Below are 24,150 nucleotides of genomic sequence, written 5' to 3' on the forward strand. Positions count from 1 at the left end.
AAAATTTACTGAACCTGTGAATGTTGAGTATTGTATGACCTAATGGAATCTGTCCATGTCTTGTTTCTGGTCTTTGTAGGACTTCAGGTTTATTGTTCTCAGTATATGCTCACATTTGCCTGACTTTGTGTATCACAAATTGTGGTTCTCAAGACTTGCCCTTTAATCTTTTTCTTTTCTTTTTAATATCCCTACACTGGAATTCTTATCTGGTAAATTTGCATTTGTCTCATCCTGTGGAGAGTGTACCAACTTGAATCCTTGTTAATCCATGTTAGAGGCTAATTGAATAGCTTGATAACGGCTTGAATGCTCAAGTTCCCTGCTTGTATGAAACAATGATTGCTGATATAAAAATTATTGCTATTTGACATTTAAGCTTCATGGTGGTCCTGCTGGTGGGTTAGTATGTGATTAATAGGTGTACAAATGAAATGACAACTTTTTCTGAGAATCTAATACCTTTGTGAAGTCTATAGGGCATCATTTAGTAATTCTCTTGAGCTGTTCACAGTTCCTGCTGCATATTGCATGTAATTCCATTTCCTACCTCATATTTAGGTCAGTAAATGCTGAGATGGGAGAGGGGAAATGCAGCTGTAAATTTGTTTACCAGAACTCCAGGTGAACATATTTATAACTTACAGCTGCATGTAACTTTCATGAATGGCTTGAAGAGAAGGTGGTCTGACACAGAGAAGTTAGTTGTATTTGACCCGGAATGCTTTTGGAAGTTTTCATTGACTCAATGATTGCATTTACAGCAGAAGTGCATGAGGTCAGCTAAGCTGCTTATCTTTCTCAAGGACAGGGAGTTAGTTTTCCCTGGCTGGTTATGAGCAGCAAGTGTTTCAAGACTTCTGCAGACATTTTCAGAAGATGTTTGGCTTTGCTTCAGTCTTGTGATGTTGGAGAGATCTTGGGAGATATTATGCATTTGCCTAAGCAAAGTTATGCAATGGACTGTAGTTAATCAGTACCTCACAGTCTTCCAGTGCTGCTTTTGGTATTATTTTTGTGCACTGAAAATGATAGACATGCTTGTAATTAATTTCTCCTCTGTAAACGTTCTGTAGCTGCCTGCTTGCTTTGTATTCCTTGTTATCCAGTTTTGTTTCCCCCATTCTGTTCTCTCTATAGGTGATGTGAAGGAAATGGAAGAGAATTTACTTCTTGTTAGAGGAGGAACTTACGCCATCTAAGAAATGATCAGATGGATGTCTTACTTTGAGCGACAGGAAATATAGTTGTTGTGTGGTGAGAGCTTGAGGAGGGCTAGGTACTACCCACTTTGGAAGCCTGTGTCCTGCAGCAGCGGTTCCAGATGGTCCAGGACTGCTGTGCTGCACCTTTGAACTGTGGTGGGAGCACCTGGAATTGAAGGACATTGCTGAGTGGGCTCTCTAACCTCCCATAAAGCTGTAGACCTGGGGTTAGGTTTGTGGAGATTTTTACAAACCAAAGGAAATAAAAAGAGGAGTTGGGTAAGATTTTTTCAAAAGATAGATAAATTAGATATCTAACTTCTTTTGACCGCTGTCTATGAAACACATTTTTAAGCCTGTAATTGTTTCCTGTTGGTGATATTAAGAGGCGGTATCTTCTTTTAGTTGCTAACAGATGTTTAATTATTTTTTTTTTTTACCCTAGAGGTGAGAATGCCTCATCCTTGATGTATTCTTTTCAGAAAATAACTTTCCCATCAGCCCCAACAGAATTGGCCTGATCTCGTTCTGATATGCTCAGTAATGCAGCTCTTCAGCGTTTGCCAGTGCATTTGTTTGGAGGCCAAGCGATACTGCTCTGGGATTTAGACACAGGAAAAAGCTGGTTAGAGATTAATTTTGCATTAATACTTATGGATGGATACTAATGGTAGAGAGCAGCACATTAAATAGTAAAGGTTGCATGGTGTTTTGTATGACTTCCTTTCAGCATCTGAAACATATCAGTACTTCTTAGAGATTGATCCTCAGCTGTGTTGCAGTCTGACTTGTTGATTTGCGTTCGTGTTCCATCATCTATATCTACATTCAGAAAAAAATCTGGTCCCTGTTGGTCTTTGTAGCTTGTTTCTTTGTTGTAGACCACTGGACGTAATTTGGAATTCTGAGCTTTTAGAACACCTTGCATGGGGCAGAAGTGGGAATAGCTGGTAGTACTGAGCCTTGCTTTCAGGAAACGGGAGCTGTTTGATGTCTGTGCTCTGAATGCACAATCCTGATTATGCAGTATGCTTTCTGCATGGGGTGGGAGAGTGAGAAGTAACAGTGCAGGGGAAATGGCGTGCCTGAAGCTGATCTGCTTCATCAGCTTTAGAGTTATTCTGAATGCAAGCTGCCCAATTTGTCATGAAACCTTGGCCAGCACTGGCGTGAATACAGTGTTTTGTAGCACTGTCTGTCTTGCTTTACAAAAATCTGCTGTTCATTTTAGGATTTCTAACAGCTGTCAGTTGCTTGCCCAGGCTGCTCTTTTTTTTTTTTTTTTTTTTTTTTTTTGAAATGAATTCTTTTTTGAGGAAGGGAAATGGAAGTCTTTGGATTAAGAATTTTCTTGTCTGAATTTCCAGAGGAGGTTGTCAAGTTGTGAATGCTGCATTGCCTGCCTAATGCTGATATTACAGTTTTGGGATCTCGATCATGTTAGAGTGGGTGAGAGTTGAGAAAAGCGCTTACCGACATTTTGTTCTTGAGATGCAGAGCTTATGAAGAGACAAATAGATCTCATCTGGTGTAAGGCATCAACATAACATCAAATACTCCAGTTTCATCAGCACAGACCTGTGCAGAAGATTTTCACAGTTATTGTGTAGGAGAAGCAATAGAGTTAAATGGAAAATACACCTTTCTGATCTGGATTTGACTTGTGTTTGGAAAGGTTCTGACATATTCTCAGAGCAAATGTTTTTTGTAGGTACGTTGTACGTGTTTGCAACAAAATCTTATGTGAACCGTGAGGCAGAACTTAGGTGACAAGGGTCTTAGGAATTAGAGTTTAGTGATGGAGGAATATGTTGGTGTTTCTGTCCTGGAGTCATGAATCCAAATCATGGATTTTGGTTTCATCTTTATTCTCTGCCCCCATCAAACATCTTTTTGGTTACCAAATATAACTTTCCACCTTTGCCTGCTCCTGAAGTTCTGAAGACTTGATTCAAGTGTTTGTTTTCTAGAGACCTGGTTTCTGATATAGTAAGAGTGTTGTAGCTCTGATGCTTTAAGGACATAGGGAAGACAAGGAAAGAAGGGAAACGTGTTCTTCAGCCAGTTGACCTTTGGAGTGCAAAAAAAGGTTTCAGATGTGCAGCTCTTCTTCTGTCTACTAATTGCAAGAGGATCTTTGAGGGATGATTACCCAGCAGGTTATCTGCTTGGCAGTTAAAATTTACTTGGGCATATTGAAACTCTTTAGTCATGTTTACCAGCGGTGAAAGGAGGCATAATATGACAGAGATTGTTATTTTTCTTTTTAATGTCTGTCCTGATTTGGCTGGGACAGAGTCACAGCTCAGCCATGCTAGGCAGGCCGTTAGCAGTGTTGAGTCAGCCAGGGCAGTTGACCTGAGTTAGCTACAGGAGTAGCCCACACCGTAATGTCATGGTCATTGTAAAGGGGGAAGGTTTGCTGAGGAAAAAGAGCTCCTGTGGGGTTCTTGCTGAGGTTCTTCCTGCTCCTCCTCTGGCTTCTCTCTGCTCCTGAGGACTGCTCTCTGGTTGACTGTGACAACTGGATATTCATTTGGCTGAGTGTAACTCTGTGTATCCCTACTAGTACTGGTGGTGTTTCTTTAAATCTGTTTCACTTACACCCATGTGTCTGTTCTTGCTTTTCCCAGTTCTCCCTGGCTGGTGAGGGGTCATGAGGTGATAGAGTGACTGTTATCTGTCTTCATGTACATTGTAGCCTCTTGGTGCAAGGAGCTGTTTCTCGTGTCATTTTCTAAAAAGTCCTGTAGCAGAAAGCATCAGCCTTTTTCTTCTGGCATGGGTCTGCAGTCCTCAGCACCTCGGATTTCCCCTGGTAATGTCAGTACTACATTATTTGGTTAAATTGGAAATTCTCCCTATTGATTAAGTTGTGACAAGAGTAACAGTATCCCCGTTGGCTGTTGTTGCAGTGTGATTATCGGATACTGATATTTTGTGGGATGAAAGAATGTTCCTGAATCATTTTGTGGAAGTTTCCAAACAAAATTGTATTTGGATTGTCTGACAAAGTGATCTGAGTAGCTGGTCTCGTAGTCAGAGGACATTGAACTCACTCCCCATGCGTCTTGGGTTCTCATCTGGTGTGGCACAGGGCTGGGAGGTCTGATTCTCAGGGGAGAAGTTTCATTTGGAGAGAGTGCAGGAAGAAAAAGCAACCATTTCCCCACAAATCTCTAGAAATTCAGGGGAAGTAAATGCTGCATGTATTCGTGTGCACTCTGCAGGTTAATATAAGAACCCTGCATGTTTATCTGTGTCTGCTTGTGTGTTTCAACATTGTTTAACTTTAAAAGGAGTGGCACTGGGAACTAGAGCATCTCAAAGAAAGACTTTCCGAAGTTAGATCATGATCACTTTATACAGCAGTAGGAGGCTTTGCTACTGGTAGAGAGTTTTTGCTAACAGGAAGAAGTTATCAATTACTGTAAGGAAAGTTGAGGTATGGCTGTGGGATTTTTGGCATACTGTTACTGATTTAAACTAGGTTAGGACTTTTGGACTTTACACGTACATAGTGCATCTTCTGAGTTTGAGTTCTCTGACCGGTTATTGCTTAGAATTATAAAGCCTCACCAGCTTTCTTTTTGTAGGGCATTTTTTTTATGCCTCATGAAATCTCTTGGAAGTGTTACCAGGAGTTGGCATAATACTTGGACACTTTATGATTTAAAAGATGTAACTTTAAAAATAGTGACATAAAGATAAAACGATTTTTTAAATCAGTCTAGTATGGAAACAACAGGAGTTGATCTGAGTATGTGGGATTCCTCCTCTGTTAGGTGCTGAGATTCTATAATAAAAATAGTTTTGGGATGCGTTCTCTGTGCTTGATGTTAGCATGATGGTGATGCCATTTCTCCACAGGTGAGCAAAGTTAGGTCAGCTGGTTTTTGGCTGGTGTTCTATAATTTTTTTTGTAGCTCTGGACGCATTCAGAGAATGAGTGTAGAATACTATTGTGAAATGGATTTGTTAGAAATGTGGGCTGTTTTTTTTTTTTTTTTAATAATTTGGATGACCAGAAGGGAACTGCAAGCCTTAACAGCTTTAAAATTACTGACACTTGAAAAAGACTCCTCAGTCATCCAGTCCACACCACAGTGTGATTTAGTATTGTATTCTTCAACTCCTCAGGACTTGTGTGCAAATAAAAAATGAGGGTGGGGTTTTTTTTTAATATTTTGATGTATTTTAAGGTCTACCTTATAGAAGAAACTAATTTCTGCTTCCTAAAATGTCTTAATCTTGGAGGCAGAAGACATGATGTCAGGATATGTTTATGCAGTCAGCCAAATAATGTATTTCTCTCATTTTGAAGGGAAATGTAAATACAGCAACAAAAAGACAGTTTGAGCCATTAAATCTTTTGACTTACATGTATAACCTGTTTGTGATGTAGTGCTAAGCAATTTTCAGAAATTCAATTGAGCTGAAATTTGACTCTGTGCTATAGCTCTTGCTGTAGGTGGCAGAGACTTTGGAGGTGAATTGGACACTCTCCTGTGATAGAACAAATATTTTTCATTGGATTAAAAATAGAAAAGACATTGTTAAAATGTTATTGTGGTGGTTGTAATGGAATTGGTGTAGTAGTAGTTGCTGCAGTTTGTCAGTTAAGCCTGAGGTTTCCAAGTCTGGACCGTAAGCTGCCCATCTGGGATTTGTATTTTTAATGGTCTTTGGCTATGAATCTCATCAGTCTTATCCAGTAAGTGCTAATGAAAAAGTTCTGTTGCTTATTTGTCTTCTCAACTGTTTTGTATATAAAAATGTCATTCTGTGGCTTAGGGCTGATGTAGGCCTCCCCCCAGTTCTTCTTTTTGCTTTCAGCATAGTCTTATATATCTCTGTGTTTGCTACCCTGTGACATTATTCTCAGTGTGATTTCGCTGCTGCAAAATGGTTGTGGGATCCAGATAGAGTTGTATAACTCCGGCTGAGGAAATAAGAGGTATAAGAAAGTCTTGTAAACACAGATCCCATTAGGGTTTTAATACTGGTAGTAAGCTTATGGGGGTAGTAGCAGTGGAGGAAAAGGAAGAAGAAAACAGCAAACAAGAGAAGCAGACCTGTTCCTAAATTTTTAAAAAAATATTTAGTTGATAACTTTCCTTCCTGAGAGTTCGGCATTGTTTACAGGCAGTAAGAAGGGTGATGTGCAAGTGTAACAGGCAAATTACATGGACAGAAAAATATAACCACGTAACCCTGAGAGTTCTTTTTTGTTTGCTTTGTCCTGTGAGCAAATCAATATACTAGTGATTCAGACCGAATCTTGATTTGCTCTCTGGAGCATTTTGCTAGTTGGTTGATCACTTGGTTGATCTCTCTAGTGCTGTGTTTTCATATATTGTATGTCTGTCTATATAATTATTAGTTATATATATTATATATAATAATTATATGTATTATATATAAAAAAAAAGTTCATATGTGTATATATATATTCATTCTTGCGTAGTGAGACTATCATCCTGGCATACAACCCTGGTGGAGAAAGACATATTTTTAGAGTTTTTCCTGTGGCTAACTGCCTGAAATACCTGATGATTGTGTTACGGTGCACTGTCCTTGCTGTTTTTCTGGATCAGTTTAGCTGCACTTGCTAGCCTGTTACGAGTATGTGGACATTTTAAAAATACAAAAACATTGAGAGAAAACAAAACCAAAGGAGTCCTCAAGTCAGAATGCTCCCTCCAGTCATCTTTTCTGAGCAAGCTTGGTTAACAATCATGAGCAGCGGTGTTTGTAGCATCCTTTCTCCATAACTTGATCCCTATTCTTGTCTAACCTAACCACCTGGGTCAGTCACAGCATGTGAAAAACTCGCACAGATGAATTCCACCGAAAGTACTGTTCTCTGTTTGGTGTTGCAGCTGTTTTTGTGAATGCTGAGGTGTTTTGCAGGGAGTTAGTTTGGAGTGGGTAGTATCTGAGAAACAAGTAGCTGAAACTTTATTTTGACTTGGTAAAGGAGATGCTTATTTTCTTAAGATTGACGCTGCTTGGATAGTTGAGGAACCAGGGATATGTATCTTCACATTGGTTTCCTTAATCTGTAAAAGGAAAATAAACTACTTCTTAGCAATACTGTGGTTTGCTTGTTTTTTACAAGCAATGTTGTGGGTTTTTTCCCCTTGGTATAAGATGGCATGGAATTATTAATCTGAAGCAGAGGAATGCTAATTGAAGACAGCTGCGAGTCGGTATTTGAATATTGTGCTATGTCTTCAGCTTTTCAGGTGCTTCATTCTACATACATTCAAGCTAGACCAGGACTGGGTGCAGGGGGCAGCTCCTTGTGTTTGTTCAGCTGTCAGGGTCTGACATTGCAGGGTCTTGATTCAGTCTTGGGGTCCTGACCTGTCAGCTTGCCAGTTTGGTTTCTTGTATTGTGTTTGGGGCAAGAAAATTCATTCTTGGTGCCTGTTCAGTACTTGGCATGTCAGCTGGGCCGCTGTGAGAGCACCCATTAGCTGTGATTGTGCTGAAGCAGACTACGATGTGTGTGTGTGTACATATGTCTCCACTATTACACCACTGAGACTAGCTGTGTGATTCAAAAAGATCATCTACAACGCAAAGACTGATGATTTTTTAAAGGGAACTATGTTCCTAATTGTAAGAATCAGAATACAGGCCTGAAAGAAGGCATCATGAGTAAGATTTTTCTTTATTATCTAATGCATTTTATTAGATAGTCTACTCTTGGCATATGTCAAGCTAATCTTTCTTTTACTACATGGTACAGGTTCATAGCTGCTCCAGCAGTTCACCTATGAGCCTTACAATGGAAGTTTCTCATGCTGTTCAATTTAGTTTGAACTCATATCCCAAATCCTCTCTCCCCTAACTTTGGCCTGTTTTGGCATGAGTGCTTAAAGATGAATACTACTTCTATTGTTCTAAGTGCTTATATGTTATCTCTCTCTCTTCTCTGTTTGAAATTATGTTGGCTATTTCAGTTGCTTTTTTTTTTTTTTTTTTTATGGTGAGGTGTTTGGTTTCCTTTTGGAGCTTGGTGGTTGTGGTTCAGTATTTCATATGTTCCAAGTAAATTCTTCATATGTTCCAAGTCTTACAGGCACAGACTAGAGTAGCTGCAATATCTCTTCTACTCAGGTGGAGAACTTTTCCTTTACCTCTTTGAAAACATAGCTGTCCTGTTTATGACTGTATCATGAAGCTTACACTTAATTGTCCTTAGTCTGATTTACTCCCAAGATTGTAATCCCAAGACTATTTAAGGATGCTCTTAATAGTCCATCGTTTCTATATATTACATACTAGTGCATTATAGATGTGCTTAATTTTTTAGTGATGTTGCCTGAAGTTTGGGAAATTGTATGGGACGGGTATTAGCTACCCATCTCACAAGTCTGTGCTTGAAAGCCACAAACCAGCAAGCAGACAGAAGTGTACCCTTACTGCTTAGATAGTCTGCAAGTTCAATATCCCGTTCTGATGACTTCATAGGCCTGGGACCTAACAGAAGACTGACTGGTGATGGTGTATCTGTGACCCATTGAATCAGTTCTGCTCTTAATTGGATGTGTCTTTGAAAAGAGAACTTAAGTTAATGGGCCTTGTGGATGGAGTTTTGGATGAGAAATGCTTTTGAAGGAAGAGGAAATACCTTATATTTAGACTTTTGCAACATGCTTCTGTTACATACCATGTGTCTTATCCTCAGTTCAGAGGTGAATTTTGTTTATTTTTAAAAACACAGATGTTGCCTTTTATAGGGTGTTGATGATGTGGTAAAACGAAAGAAGAACAAGTAAAGAAGAAGAAGTAATGGCCTAAGTACTTTGGATCTAATTAATTTAAATGAATAGTGGATTTTTAATTAAAAAGCTTATGTTTCATTTTATGATGTTCACCTTGGGAAACTGTTTTTTCTTAGGTACATTCAGAGCATTCATTTTGACTATTACAAAGTTCAAGACAAAGGTGAAGTTTTCTGATGTTTCTTGCAGAGTTTGAGACCTGAAGGAATGTATTTCTCTGGCATGTGCTTTGTAAAAACATCAGCTCTGAGAATAAATTTCTAGAAAGGAAAAAAAGAACAAGAGAATAAAGTAAAATCAGAGGCAGAATTTTAGAAGGAAATGTACAAAAAATAGAAAACAGTAAGAAACCAAGTATTTTTGAAGAGTTTTGATTTAGATATGTTGCAGTTCACTGTAATGCTTGCTCTGCTTGCCCATATTTGAGAGTTCTTAGCACTTTTTGTTTTAAGGAGTATCAGAGGGAGAATATATCACTGACTTAAGTCAAGGGATGTTTTGCTGATAGGCACTTAACTAAAATAAAATGAGCAGAAATGCTTCAAGTGCATTTACCTTTCTACATGGCAAATCCTGTAAAAAGCAATGTAGTATTTACTGGTTTTTTAATAAGATTTGTAAAAGAGGTTTTATAACACCCCCCACATACCTCCTTCTCTGATCAAGATTGCACTTTGCTTATTTCCTGTTAGTTTTACTGTTCTTCTCACTTTAGCTTTTGATATCAGAAGTGCTTCACTTAATTTTCTTCGCATCCTTGTTCTGTGTATAGTTGTATTACTTTGTTGCCGTCTTACATTTTGGATGGAAGCCAGCAGGAAAGGTGAGTGGAAATGTGAGATGAGGACCAGGGATAGCTATAAAATCAAACCTATAGACTTGTCTCTAAAAAGATAATGCAGCCTGACATGCCATTTTTCTTAAGGTACATATAGCAAAAGCAGTGCCTCCTGTTTTGCACTGTCTTATCTCTTGCTGTGAGATTTGTTCACTTTCATTTGTATTTATTCACTTGTACGTATAGTTTATTTTTAGAGATGTGTCTCAGATGAAGATAACCCAATGGAAATAGTGTAATTAAATAATAAATACATTCAGTGCTTGGCCCGGTTGGTTTTCTGTCTGTTCCATTTAATAAGTCTTTGATATTCTCCTGGTCTCTATTTTACTGATTATTCAAGCAGGTTCTTCTCTATTTGTCTCTCATGGAAACTCAATTATTGTACTGAAGAAATAATAGCTCATATTGAATATGATCTGGTTTTTATGAATAATTGTTGGCTGCAACTTGTTACAGCCTAATGTATACTAGGAAAGGTTAAGCAATGTATCTACATGTGCATCTCTGTGTCAGTAAGCTCTGCTGGCACAGAAGTTGTTTCCACTGGTGAAAATGCATGTTTATGTGCATAGCTTGTGTTGGCTGTTTTAGGGTTGGGTGGTTGGTTTTTTTTGTTGTTGTTCCAGGAGGAATAATTATGTCTATGCTACAGTTTTAGCTGTTATAAAATGGCTATAAAAATCAACCCTTTAATTCACATAAAACAATAGCAAAAAGGATAGGATAGTGCTCATCAGAGCTGCATATTCCACATGGCAGTAAATAGATGAGATGTGATTTATTCAGAATGGTTTAGATATGCTTGATCCTGCTTCTTAGGTAGGAGGTATAGATTAAATGGCCTCTCAAAATCCCTTCGTGACCTGGGTTTTGCTGGTCTTTTAACCGGTAAGTGGGAATTGTTTGAGGTTGCTTATGCTCTGCCTGTGACTTTATGCTTCCAGCACTTGAAATGTTTTGTTTGTTCTGCTTGGGTCATCATGTCTGCTTCCCAAGAGGAAGCAGTGATTCTTGCTAGTTTTGCTCCACGATTGAAAATTATCTGCTCCCTTGGACAGATTCATCTTGCAGATTTGTCAATTTTGTATTACATCTTTGATTTCAGAACTGTATCATTTTTTTATTGAACTTGCAATCTTCCTTGCTGTCCTTATCTTTGCTTTCTGGGCAGAAGCTGTGATGGTTTCTCCTTTTCTTTGTTAGCAGATTATTTTTTTTTTCTTGCTGAAAGTGTATTTAATACAGAACCTGAGAGTACCCTTTGTCTGTTTTATTGAGAATACCTTTTGATACAAGTAAGTATGAATCTGCCAACCCTGGATTTGTGTATCTAGAGATAAGCTTTTCAAATGGATCTCTCTTTGTTTAGGACTTTCAGAGTCTAATTTAAGCACCTAACTCAAACTGTCCAGTTGACTTTACAGGAGGCCTAGCAGGAAAAGACCCTCTGATGCTCCAAGTCACATGCTAGAAAAGTGTCTCACCTTGGCTGCATAGGGAACTACCCCACTTGAGACTTAGGGCAGTTTAACTTCTTAATTTTAGTATTTACATTGTATGCGAAGTTAGGTACTCTTAAAGTAGCACCCACTCTTAAAGTATTATTGAAAAATTATCTTCTACTTTTCAGTTATTTTCTATGATTTCTTTTCCACATCTCTTTTTCCTTATAGCAAATACAGCATTTTAGAAAGATGCATGGTTTTATAGATAGAATTATTGCTTTTTAGATTATTTTTTTCTGCACCAGGTTTTACTGCTTTCACCTTATTCTGCAAATGTCTAAGCCGTGTGCTGTGAATGTCTGACTGTGGGTTATGATATGAAATAATTGGCCACCTGTCTTCTGCTAATTACCACTAACAGTACAGCTGATGAATCAATTAATAAGTTCAATGCAAAGTCAGTCTGTTACCTTAGTTTACTGTTCACTTAGTTCACAGTAAAACCGTTAAAATCAAGTTGGCTGACTTGCATTAGACTTGCACTGGAGCAGATGAGAAGGGCTTGTGTTGTCTTCCCACGTGGAAGAAATGTATTCTCAGGAGAGGTAGTTTCAGTAACGCTTGTCAAAGTATTTTTTCTTGAGCTAGTTTAGTTTAGCTTGAGAGACAACAGCCACACTATGTAATGGAGAGATTGGAGGGTAACTGCAATGATCGAACTATTGTTCCTAATGCCTTTACTACTCTACTAGTACCACTGAGACCAAGTAGCTGATTGTATGTGTGTCCTAGTCCATTGCAACAGTAAAGTAAAATATTTTTGAGAGTAAGGTGTACTGATAGAATAATAAGCAGAATGCATTTGCTGCTTTTTTGTCAACTCAGTCCACCTTTAGCATTTCTAATCTGACCTTCATACCCAGCACTTGTAAAAAGCAATACCATCCAGGCTGCAGCTTTTTGAAGAACGTACAGGTGTTTCGCCTGGTACTGAAATCTTTTTTGAATCTTGTGCCTTGTAGAGGTTGTTTAGGTGTTATCTCTTTTCTAGTATCATGTAATGTAAGATGTGGATAAAGTGCAGGTTAAAACCACAAGAAATGCTTCTCCTTTCGTTGCTCAGAGTAATTTCAAGTATTAAAGTGCCTTGGTTAGAACCTTCTATGGAATTTAATACTACAGTAGTAGCAGCAATTGCATTTAAGTTGACTGTGCTGCACTAATTAAAAACAGTCACTTATTTTTTTTAAGTGACTAATTAAAAATAGTATTTATTTTTAGTGACTTGATAAAAGCTTTACACCTGTTTTGGTTGTCAAAAATGGAAGTGAAATAGCTTTTCTGTCAAAATCTTGTTTATCTGCTAGCTATAAAGAAAGGGACACTCCAGTCTTCTATTGTTGTTCATTTTACAATCTGCTGCACTCGCATTTATGGATGGGATTGTAGCACTGTGAAACAGAGGCTCTGTCTTTAATGTAGAGTAAAAGTCACTGGTAGTGGAGAGGCAATCCTGACAGTAAAAGACTGACTCTATCTGGTAGAAGGGAATGCTGCCTGATGAATGTAATTTCACTGCAATCAAAACCCCATAGATCTGGATGTTTGGAAAAACTGTATTTTCTTTCCATATTTGTGTAATCCTTCCATTTGACAGGTCTGCTCAGTTCTAGGGGAAATGTTGGCTGCTTTGCTGTGTGCATGCACTTTCAAAGCCCTCTCCTTTCCTATCTGTTTCCCAGCTGTTGGGACTGGAGGGTGTCTCTAGGCAGAAGGTGAGAAAGTGCTCACTGACATCAGAGCTTAAGTTTTCCTTTGATATGTTGCCTGGAGGATAGTGAGGAAGGAAAGCTGAGGGCCAGATTGGTTTACATTCTGGCTTCCAGTGGTGTTTTAGAAGCTGGTTAGGGAGGTGAAGAGACATAACATGGAATACCTGAAACTGAATTAATTAGGCTTTTGGCGACAGGGTTTGGAAGACTGGGGAACCAAGGCTGCTGTAGTGATGGATCAGGAGATGATCTCAGTAAAGCAGTGAGGTGCTTGCAGATAAGACAAGTCTGGCATTTTGTATAGAGCGTAATCTAGCTCAGAGTGAAGCAGAAACATAAGGCTCCCATAGCCTGATGGTAAGAAAGCTTCGTCTGCACTTCAAAACATAAAAAGTGGAGTTAGTTTGGTAGAAAGGTGGTGGTTAGATGTATTTGCCTAAAGCTCTTGGTGCCTTCAGTTAAGATCCTCCTGGGCTCAGTGTAGTCGGCACTGTACAAACATGCGAATTCCCAGTTCTTCTGTGAAGAACTTGAAATATAAAGACAGATGTTACATGAAAGGTAGTGGTAAGGGGAGTAAAATAACAAATACTAATTGAAATTAAAATCTTGTAAATAGCTGAATACTGAATGTTACAAAAAAAGTCAGTACTAAGATTCCTGGATAACCTTTCCATTGCTGTCTTGTGCATATACACTGTAATAGTTCTTCTCTGTGTAGTCATCTGACATTTACACAATGTTGCTGCCATATTCTAACAGAAATGTGTGAAAAATATTTGATTACCTTAGGTCTTGCTAAATGGCTTCAGTTTTGTCAGGAGACAGACTTCCAAGTCACTGACATCTGCTAGGCTAATGTAACTCTCCTGACAAAGGACTGTTTTTTTAAGGAACGTGTACCTATGCCCTTGGGGGCTGAAAACAAAGAAAGTTGGCAGGCAATTCTTCAGAAAATTTCTCTGCTGCCTTTTACTGTCTATCAAAATTGGTCCTTGAACTCGGTGAGATGAGAGGAGTGGAAGAGCTCCCTGCTACAATCTCTTTAGCCTCTCATGAGTTTTGTTTTCTGAATGACTAACTGCATTTTGGTTTTTGACTTGCTAGATGGGCTGGTGATCCCATTGGTGGAACTATCTGCAAAACAGGTTGCATTTCACATTCCATTCGAGGTGGTGGAGAAAGTTTATCCTCCAGTACCTGAGCAACTGCAGCTTCGAATCGCCTTCTGGAGTTTCCCAGAAAATGAGGAAGATATCAGGTAATTAATACTATTTATGTTTCATTGATGCTTAACGAAAAGTTCTGTTCGCTAGAGGAGAATGGTTGTCCATTTGATGTCCCATATATTTGCTGCTTCTGGCGTTCTCATGTGCATTATGTAATACATGGATGGATTACTGTGTGATATGCTGTGATAATGGGGTTTTATTTCAGGGTGGGCTGCCCTGCATATGTCCCAGGAAAAGCATGCACATGTGCAGGTTCTGTATGTGAATGATAGCAGAATAAATGCACCTTTTAACTTGCCTGACAGTAACTGGTTTGTAGAGTTTTGTTCCTATGTTAGTCTTATGCATTATTCTTTGCAGTTTGAATCTCTTGCTTGAGTCGGAGCTTTAACTGGACTCAGAAGTTGCCAGGGAGGGCTAGGTCAGTATGCTGTGCAAGCCTTTCGTTGTAAGTAGGAGAATCAGAATTTGCTGAGTACATCAGTGATCAAAGTGGATACAGTCAGAGAGTTTACTATATTTCTCATGTTTCCACATAAATTGTGTGAGAACAAAATTCTGTGCTTTTAGATCTTTTACCAAAGTATTTTTGCTGAAGCTTTTATAGTATAGGAGGCTTACCCACGTAACTGTGCATTCAGAATTTTGTTGCAAAGTAGTGATATTACACTCCTTTAGGAAGAATCATCCTGAAAGTTGTTCTATGCATTCATTTAATGTTCTAGTATCAGATGGGGGAGGTAATGTCAGAAGTGCTGAGGTAATTTGTAAGATCGTCTGTGGGGCAATAGAGCAAGCCAGCTGGTTGTACGTGTTCATTATTCTGAGGAGCACAGATGTAAAAAAAACCTGATGTGAGCATGCAGGTAACTCATCTAGAAGTACAAGGATTTTTTACTGTGGCATGCTAACACTGGACCTTGAATTTATATTATACTGTATATAAAAGCTTCATTTTAGGCTATGAATGGATTTGTACTTCAGAGCCTTAGGTTGAAATTCCTAGAAATGCCAGTGGCTATACACAAACCCAGTTAGGAAGAGACTAATGATTTTTATGGTTGAATTGTAATGGAAAAAAAGCAGAAAAGAGCTGGACTTCATCTTAAAGATGAAGATAGTAAGGATTTTTCAAAAGCCGTGTCAACAAAGGATGCAAGAGGATAATACTGTCAAGTTCCTCAAAAACAGGCTGATCTTGACACATTATGTGTATCTCTTGCAGATTGTACTCTTGTTTGGCGAATGGCAGTGCGGATGAGTTCCAGCGAGGGGAGCAGCTGTTCCGGGTGAGGGCTGTCAAAGACCCTCTCCAGATAGGTAAGAACATTGCAGCTCAATATCTGTAGATATTTTGGATTCCCAAAACCATATCTGCAATGGGACAGCAGTGGTATGACTGTGTCTCAAAATCAGCTTTTCTGGAATGCTAGATTAAGCTCCCTGCCACAGTATTCTTTGTAATGTCTTGAGCTAAATATTATGTTTATTTCAGCCTCAATCAACTCAGCTGTGAAACTGAGTGAAAAGCCAGAAATGCTCTGAAAATTAGATCTTTGATCTGTCTCGACGTTTTGGAAAAAACTACGTAGTATGCCTTTATCTCCATAATGCTCGAATTCCTCATTGATAAAGAGAACTTGGTTTTCTGGTGATCTAATCAAATGAATGCCTTACTTAAAGTGCATGTGTGGCAGAGAGGAAGTTTGCAAGGTTTAATTATTGTTATAGCAAGAGAGTTGTATTAATACAATATAGTTACTCATGTAGTATTTTGGCAGAAGGAAATCAGTGTTGCTGGACAGTGCGTTTTATCGCTTTTGCTCACTTATCTTGTTCTTTTTATGTTTTATTGTTGTAGAAACTAATCTTATCTTAAAGAATTGGACTCTGAATTTTTCATTAAATCCTTTGAAGTAAAGAAGTGTATTGAGCTGTCTTTTTCTAGTGACAGCTGTTAGACAGGAAGGCACTATGTGAAATAAAGACACTAGTATGTCAAGGTGGGCCATGTCAGTCCAATGCAGATGTGTTGTTTTTTTCTGCAAGTGTGAGCTTCAGAATTAGAATATTAATTGGCATATGGGAACTGAGCCTGGTTGTAATAAGAAAAATTATAATATAAAAGGTTATATAATGTTAAGGAAGGAAGTTCTCTGTATTTTCCTGTGATGAGGGATAGAGACTTCTGTGGGCCTGTTTAGTTACTTGTACCAGTAGTACAGTTGCTTGTACCAATAACTCTCAGTGATATGAATAAATTTAGGTAAAGGCACCTCAAAAAGGGAATAAAAGAGACTCATACTGTGAAAGTTTGGGGAGATCGAAAAGAGGAGGAGATAGTAATAGAGATATGCAAATTGTGAGAGACTGATGGACTGTTACCTGAATATAAGGTAAAGCATCTGAAAGGATTTTACCTAGTCCATTGTCTACTGTAATAACAATAGCAGGAATTCTTGGGAATGGAAGTGAAGTACTTCCTCATACGTAAGCTATATTGAGTTGTCAGTGAAACCAGATAGTAATTTTGGCATGTCAACGAAATTGAGCTAAATAGGATTAAACTGACTTTTGAGTGCATTCATAAACTCCCGATGTCAGGACTGAAATGCTGAGAGAGGCCTCTAAGGCATCTGCTGAACTTCAGGAAGGCAAATATTTGAGACACACAAAATGAGTTAAAATGCAGCTGACCGAAATTCAGTAATTCCTGGGGCTTTCACAGTGGAAAAGAGCAGAATAGTTAATATACAGTGCGTTTGACTACAGACTGTGGTCAAAACTTGTTTCAGTAATAAATTAAAAAGGTGAGGATGTGTAAAGCAATGTCAATGAACAAAGGCTAGGAATATTAATGCAAAACCTGTACTTGGAGGAGGAGGAGAGGAGTAGGGAAAAAGAAGAGACAGTGAATGATAGAGAGGAGGAACTTCTCAAGTACCCATACAGCAACTGGGCTTCTTGACAAAGGATTATGCACGTGGAAGGGAAGGAAGTAGCTTCATTTAAACAGTGACGTTGTTTCCTCCTTAGCAGAGGGACTTTATCCAATGGAGGGATTTCCCCCGCCGTCCCCCCACCCCCAAATAGCAGCCCATAAGCTGGGCAGTACAGGTGGCGTGGATATAATTTCAGTTGTCTACTCCAAATGATTTTTAAGGTGTGTGATTGTGTGATTGCAGTTTTGAGTTTTGTATACTGACAAATGGGAAAAGAAACACAGGATGTGAAGCAGCCCTTGAGAGGGGATTTGATTTGAAGGGGGATTGGGCAGTGCATTGTGATAGTGTGATCAATAGGATAAGTCTTGAAATGTCTTGGTGCTCTTTTTGTCCCGTTTCCCTTTGCAGTATAAGATCATTATTTTTTTTAAATGTCAATGAGTAATCTTAAGTCATCTTGTTCCTATGCAAATGCACACCCATAATTTCTGAACAAGAGCACCTCTTCACCACAATCCAAAACCACACTTTTTTTACAGTGCTCTACTGTATATACAGAAATAATTGGCTTTTGTAGACCTTCTTCTGCACATTCCCTTTGTAGTGGTTGTTTACTCACCTCCTTGCACTGAAAACATTATTGCTGTTCTCAAGTAGATGTGTTTGGAGTTGCTGATTTCAGGGACTTTTTTCTGTCATAGTCTTAATTTCTTTTTCACAAATGAGGAAGGCAGCAGCAGGTTCAGTCTTGGTTCTAACTTTGCATCTCCTTGAGTAGTGTCTCTAAGTCTCCACTCTTTAGAGATTCTCCTTTATTGGTTTAAAACAAACATATGTCCAAAATTACCTTGCTTTACTTCCTGTCAAAAAGCTATTGTTCAGCTCTTGTTTTCCCATTGCTGTTAGTCCCAGGAAAGCCAGAGAAAAAGTTCCTAAATTCTATGCAGAGTTGTGTTTGTCATTGTTACAGGGGCATCAGAACTACTGAAAATCAATGAAGAAAGCTTGGAATTTGTATTGCAAGAAGTATTCTTAGCAGGGTGTTGTTAACTCATAGGTCACTTCAATCTTTTAATTCCAGATGCTTACCGAGTAGCTTGAGGTATTTGAAATTTGTGCATTTCTGCCTGAAATCATGAGGACTAATAGGACCTCAGAAAAAAGAATAAACAGACCTGAAATTTCACAATAAATGAGTATCATGGTAAAATAAATATTAAATGCAAAAGACATTGACACAGCTATCCTAAAATTCTGAAAACTGGATTTTAAACAGCAGGAAGCATACATTTCTTTTATATACTTTTCCTGAAAGATTGTTTGAGGCGTAAAGCAGTGAGAAGGGTAGGTGATGGACTGAAAAAGAAGCCACCTCTATTTTGTAGGACCTAGTCTAGGCATCAGTGGATTATGTCCAGCTTTTACATTTGAACAAACCATGTGTCTTAATTGAGTGTTAGAGAGGATAGCGTGCTACTACCTCTACTTCACTACATAAAACTTGCTTCATGGCTGCAGTGGATCACTCCCAGTGCTCTCTGTGCATAGCGAGTGTGTTGGACAGTGTCTACCTGACACATCCTCTGAAGCATTGATGCTGGTGCTGGCTGCTTGACATGTTTGTTCTGTGCATAAGTAAGGTGTCTGGTGCTCATAGAAGTGTAAGATGCGCTTTCTGTGTAGAAAGACTTAAGTGCTTTCACAGAAGCACTAAGCTTGCTCTATGCCCACGGTACATTTAAGAAAAATGGTAGCTAGGGGAGCGAGACTCCTGGCAGAGCAATTCCTCTGGCCTGCAGCTCATTCTCAAGGCCTCCTGGGAATGGAACTTGCCAAGAATTAGGGTATAGATATTATTTTTTTCTTGTGGGCTACATGCAGTTGCAGAATGAATGCTGCTGGTACATACAGACATGTTTTTGTAATGTATTGTTATGCATGGAGTAGGTAAGCTGTTATGAGGTAGTGGGAGCAGGGGGTGGGTGGAAGAACATTCTTGTGGTCTCCATGAAGTGGCTAGGTCACTCAGGTGTGTAGTAGATGTGATTTTTTTTCTTCACATTTGAGCAGGAGGGTAAGAGCTGTGGTCTGCAGGGGAAGACAGTTGACTGTAAACAAGTACAATTTGCTGACCATTTCTTTAAACAGCAGTGTTGGGCTAAAGCACTCTAGAGTGGTTATCATCCAGTTAGTCATCTTTTCAGTCCCTGCAGGCTCAGGCTTGTGTAAGCTGTGGAGTGAACTGAACTGTGGTATTTTACCTGGTAAAAGTAGCCATTAATTTAATCCAGAATTTTTTCCTGGTATGGTTTCCTGTGCCATCCTGCAAACAGTTGTTCAGTACAGCAAGACTGGTGTTGAAAAAGAATTGGGCAGAGCTGCTTGGATTAGCAGTGGCAGATATGTTCATCAAGCTACAGTTTGAGTTGGAGCTTGTAATATGTCATGCTGAAGCCTTTAAATTTTCTTTGTCTCTTTTTATAACTGTTCTTCCTTCTTTGTATTTAATCAGTTAACTGTCTTCATATACAAATAAAAATTTTGTGGTAGGAGCTTGATAAGAGTTTATAGCTGTGACCTATTCTTCTCTAAACACCTTTTGAATATTTCTTTTTCTTGGTGAAACAGAATTGCTGCAATTGCAATTTGTGAAATGCTTCATATGGTTTTGTGAAAGTTAGGATGTTTTGGCATTAGTCTGAGATACTTCTAGTACAACAGGACTAGCTGAAGTGTTTGGGTTATATTACCCAAGTGTGGAACATAAATTAGAACTGTAGCTAGTAATAACCAGTTCTGTAATTTTGTGTGAATGCCTTCTTTTGTTTTGATTCTGTTTCAATTGCTAAAATGGCTGAAGAACTGGGTGGCATTATGTGTACTAATCAAAATAATCACCCACATCAGGAAGAGGATTTGAATTCTGTGAACAGGAGAAATAGAGAGGTTAAGCAAGGTAAGAGCAAGTTTGTATTGGCACAAGGATTATATTTTGAGGAAGAAATAGGGCACATTGTTTTAAATGGGATTTAGGAAGTCACGTGCACTCCTGAACACTATTGTTGTTATAATCTGACAATATCAGAATAAAAATTTAGTAGTGTGGATTTATAATGTAATTCCCTGTGCTGATGATTGAGAAACTATTCTAATCATCTGTCCCAAGCCGTATTTTTTCACTTAAGGTAGATGTGGACCTTCTTGAGAGGGTCTAGAGGAGGGCTACAAAGATGATCGGGGGCTGGATTATCTGCCCTATGAGGACAGGCTGAGAGACCTGGGGCTGTTCAGCCTGGAGAAGAGAAGGCTCTGGGGACACCTGATAGCAGCCTTCCAGTACTTAAAGGGGGCCTACAGGAAAGGTGGGCAGGGACTCGTTATCAGAGAGTGTAGTGATAGGATGAGGGTTAACGGTTTCAAACTAAAAGAGGGGAGATTTAGACTAGCTGTTAGGAAGAAATTCTTTACGGTGAGGGTGATGAGACACTGGAACAGGTTGCCCAGAGAAGCTGTGGCTGCCCCCTTCCTGGAAGTGTTCAAGGCCAGGTTGGATGGGGCTTTGAGCAACCTGGTCTAGTGGAAGGTGTCCCTGCTCATGGCAGGAGGGGTTGGAACTAGATGATCTTTAGGGTCCCTTTCAACCCAAACCATTCTGTGATTGTTGGACTGAATTTTGACCCATGGTGCTTTCTATGCTTCATTAAAACTGAATTTGAGACTAGCAGAAAGGTTTTGAGGTTGGTACTCATTGCTGTAGAGAATGATTAACTGGTGATAGGGACCTTCAAGACAAGTAAAAGATTCATGCTCATTACCAGCTCCTTCTGGTAATACGTGTGCCTCTGGATTACCGTTATTTGTTGAGGAAGCTGTATTATGAGTACAACTGGTATGCATTTGTCGTGGTTTGAACTAGAACAGAACCGATTCTCCATTCAGTGTTTTTACTTTTCAGCTAAGTCTCTTCTGAGTGACTGCGCTTTCTGAAGTTAATGGTATATTTTTTTCAGAGAGTGTCTGCTTCTAGAAGTGATAGCGCTTGATGCTTATAGTTACAATAAGGAATGGTACGCAGAAAGGCTCTTGCTTATACTTGCTCCTATAGAAACCAAGGTCATTGCTAAATCTTGTGTGCCATAAGTAAAAGGGTCATGAGTGAAAAGATTGCACCCATGGGGAGAAGCGGGCAGGCCAAGTGATCCAAACCTGACCAACAAACTATTCCATTCCATCTAAGTCATACTAGGTATAAAGCTGAGGGATCACAAGGGTCAAGCTCTTCTTCTATGGCCAGCCTCCGAGGAAGACTCTGTTCTTCTGCCTTCGATTCCGATCTGTGCGTTCCTGAATCCAGCTCCTGTATCTGGTTTCTGTCTGCCACTGAGTCCAGTCGGGGACTTTCCCAGTGCTAGCGCTGCAGCATCAGTGGTGACATGATTGTCTTTGGGGGAGTTCGATACTAGTTTTGTATATATTTGTGTATACGTCATTATTTTCTTATTAATATTATTATCTTTTTGTTGGTATTGTTTCATCAAAGCTGTTTTAGGGTTTTTTTCCAACCCATAAGTCTCTCTTCCACTTCTCGGAAGGGAGAGGGGTTAAGAGAGAGCGTCTGTCGTTAGTTTAGTGGCCAGCCCAGCCTTAACCGGTGACAGCATTGTACATGAGTTTACATGAAGCCAAGCCTCATTAAATTTCTTTGTCATCCTGCCTGAGATGAAATTCATAATTTATTTGTTTGAGCAGATTAATGGGGCTAGATTCATTCAAGTGTTATTGCTGAAATTTCCCTTTTCCATTGATTTTAGTCTAAGCCTGAGGGGTGTTTTGTTGTCTGAGTACATGGTTTATAAAAAAGGGATATTCACAAAATTACAAGGAGGTACATAATTTATGAGAAATAGTAGCTTCTGAAGCCACAAAGTGAAAGTAAGTGTTCAGGTGTAATTGCTGCCTTCTTTAGTTCACTGTAAAATTGTGGAAGTTGACTGACTTGGAAATAATTCTGAGGTCATCTAGCCTGTTCTGTACTGTTGCCAGCGTTAATTAACATAGAAATCATGCCTAAAATATGTATAGTCTATCTTAGACCCCCACACTTTCAGTGACAGCTTTATGCAGTTCTGCTTTTCTTTGTTAAATATTAATAGAAATAAATATATAAATAAAATAATATATTAAAAGCTGATATTTTTGAACCTCTTGTAACATGTTAGGCCTCTGCTAATATTCTGCCATAGCTGATTTGGAAGAAACAAGTGCTGGAGACTCTAGATTCATGTCTATCCCTATGTGGATGTTGTTGCTAGACATGCTGTTTTGCTGTTTAAATGGCACCTAAATTTCCATGCTAGCTGAATCTGTCTCCCAAGTGCCAGAAGAGTAACTGGACTTTTGAATTTTAACAGGTTTCCACCTGAGTGCCACTGTGGTACCCCCACAGATGGTGCCACCTAAAGGTGCGTACAACGTGGCGGTGATGTTTGACCGATGCAGGATCACGTCATGCAGCTGTACCTGCGGAGCTGGGGCCAAGTGGTGTGCTCATGTCGTGGCGCTCTGCCTCTTCCGGATACACAATGTAGGCCTTTAAATACAGTTCTGCTTTCCCCTAGGCATCTTCTCTGAATCTTTCCTCATTACAGTTTTATACAACACACACTCTCTTTAGGGAAGTTGTTCTTGGCACTCCTTTTGGTTACAGATTGTGCAAGTGTGCACTCACAGTTGCAGTCTGCAGATTGAATTGTCTGAGGCTCGAAACTGCAGAATGTCCTTTGATAATGTGCAAATTGCTAAGGGTAGATACAGAGTCCTTGTTGGCCCCTTCCTGTTTCTCATTTAAATGTTAGAATTATTCTTTCTTCAGTCCTGCAAGGAGTGAAAGGTCACCAATAGTTAGTCTTTTATTAAAAGTCTTTGTCAATATGGGATTTGAAAGCTCTTTCTTTAAATTGTGTGATCGGAGTGCAGAAACAAAGTAATTTTGATCACTGTTGGCCTTTATGTTCCTCAGTTCATTTTAATACATACTGAGGCAGGCAAGTGTAATTTTGACTTCTAGATTTCAGACAGTCAGTTTATGTTTTTATTTGACTACTTGTATTCTGTGTGGCCTTGTATAGAGTGAAAAGTAGGTGTTTCTTATCCCAGTGAGCTCCAGGTGAAACTGTGTAGTATCAACATGAAATGCACAAGTTGAGAGTTCAGTCTTACATACAGATTAATTTCCTCAGTCTTTGGGAAGCTGAGAAATACATCTTCAGGAAGGATTAAGATTGGATGACTGAAAGGAACAGAAGATTTTCTTCTGTCACAGAACATTTTGTAGCTAACATGCTTATGGTCAACTGCAGATTCTTAAATAAGTGCTAATAACCTGCTGAAGCTTGTTAATATTTCACAATGGACAGTTGTAATAGGCTTAAATTGGTACTCTTGTGAAATCATCAGAATATCAGTATACTTTCTGTATGTAGGACTAGAGAGCAAAAAAACGGGTTCTGGTTTGGATTATTAGTTCCAGTTTTAAAATGTGGGTATGGAGAGTGAGGATAGGAAACAAATTTTCTTTTCTATTATTCGCACTCAGAAAGTTTGCATCCTGTGTAACATAAAAATCATTCTTTTCCTTCTAATCCTTTCTTCTACCTGAAAAATAATAGTGAAAGGATTTTCATGTTTGTATATGCTGACTGCTGACACTAGCAAGTTACAAGCTAAGGTATGTTGCTCTATGTAGACAAATCAATATCAGAAGCATCTTTATTATCAAACTACTCTTGCCTGTTTCCAGGTTAAATTTTAAGTCGGTGCCATGTGGGCATTTTTTGTTCTATAGAGTGAAAAAGGTTAAGAAACTAGTGGTAGGTGTTTTTTATCATATAAGTTGTTCCAAGATATGGAAAGAG

General features: G+C 38.9%; 1 protein-coding gene across 4 annotated transcripts in view; it reads left to right on the plus strand.

Annotated features, from left to right (window-relative positions):
* Window positions 1-24,150, plus strand: part of ZSWIM8 (zinc finger SWIM-type containing 8) — a 65,027-nt gene that overhangs the window by 12,369 nt on the left and 28,508 nt on the right. For 3 of the 4 annotated variants that reach the window (XM_009947319.2, XM_086466397.1, XM_009947320.2), the window contains exons 3-7: window positions 7,483-7,512; window positions 11,888-11,892; window positions 14,167-14,320; window positions 15,517-15,611; window positions 22,648-22,820. In XM_009947319.2, the coding sequence (XP_009945621.2) occupies window positions 7,483-7,512; window positions 11,888-11,892; window positions 14,167-14,320; window positions 15,517-15,611; window positions 22,648-22,820 (457 nt within the window). The remainder of the gene's footprint in view (window positions 1-7,482; window positions 7,513-11,887; window positions 11,893-14,166; window positions 14,321-15,516; window positions 15,612-22,647; window positions 22,821-24,150) is intronic. The other variant, XM_086466395.1, reaches the window with a different exon arrangement.

Source organism: Leptosomus discolor, chromosome 6, assembly GCF_034619465.1.
Source record: "Leptosomus discolor isolate bLepDis1 chromosome 6, bLepDis1.hap2, whole genome shotgun sequence".
NCBI lineage: Eukaryota > Metazoa > Chordata > Aves > Leptosomiformes > Leptosomidae > Leptosomus > Leptosomus discolor.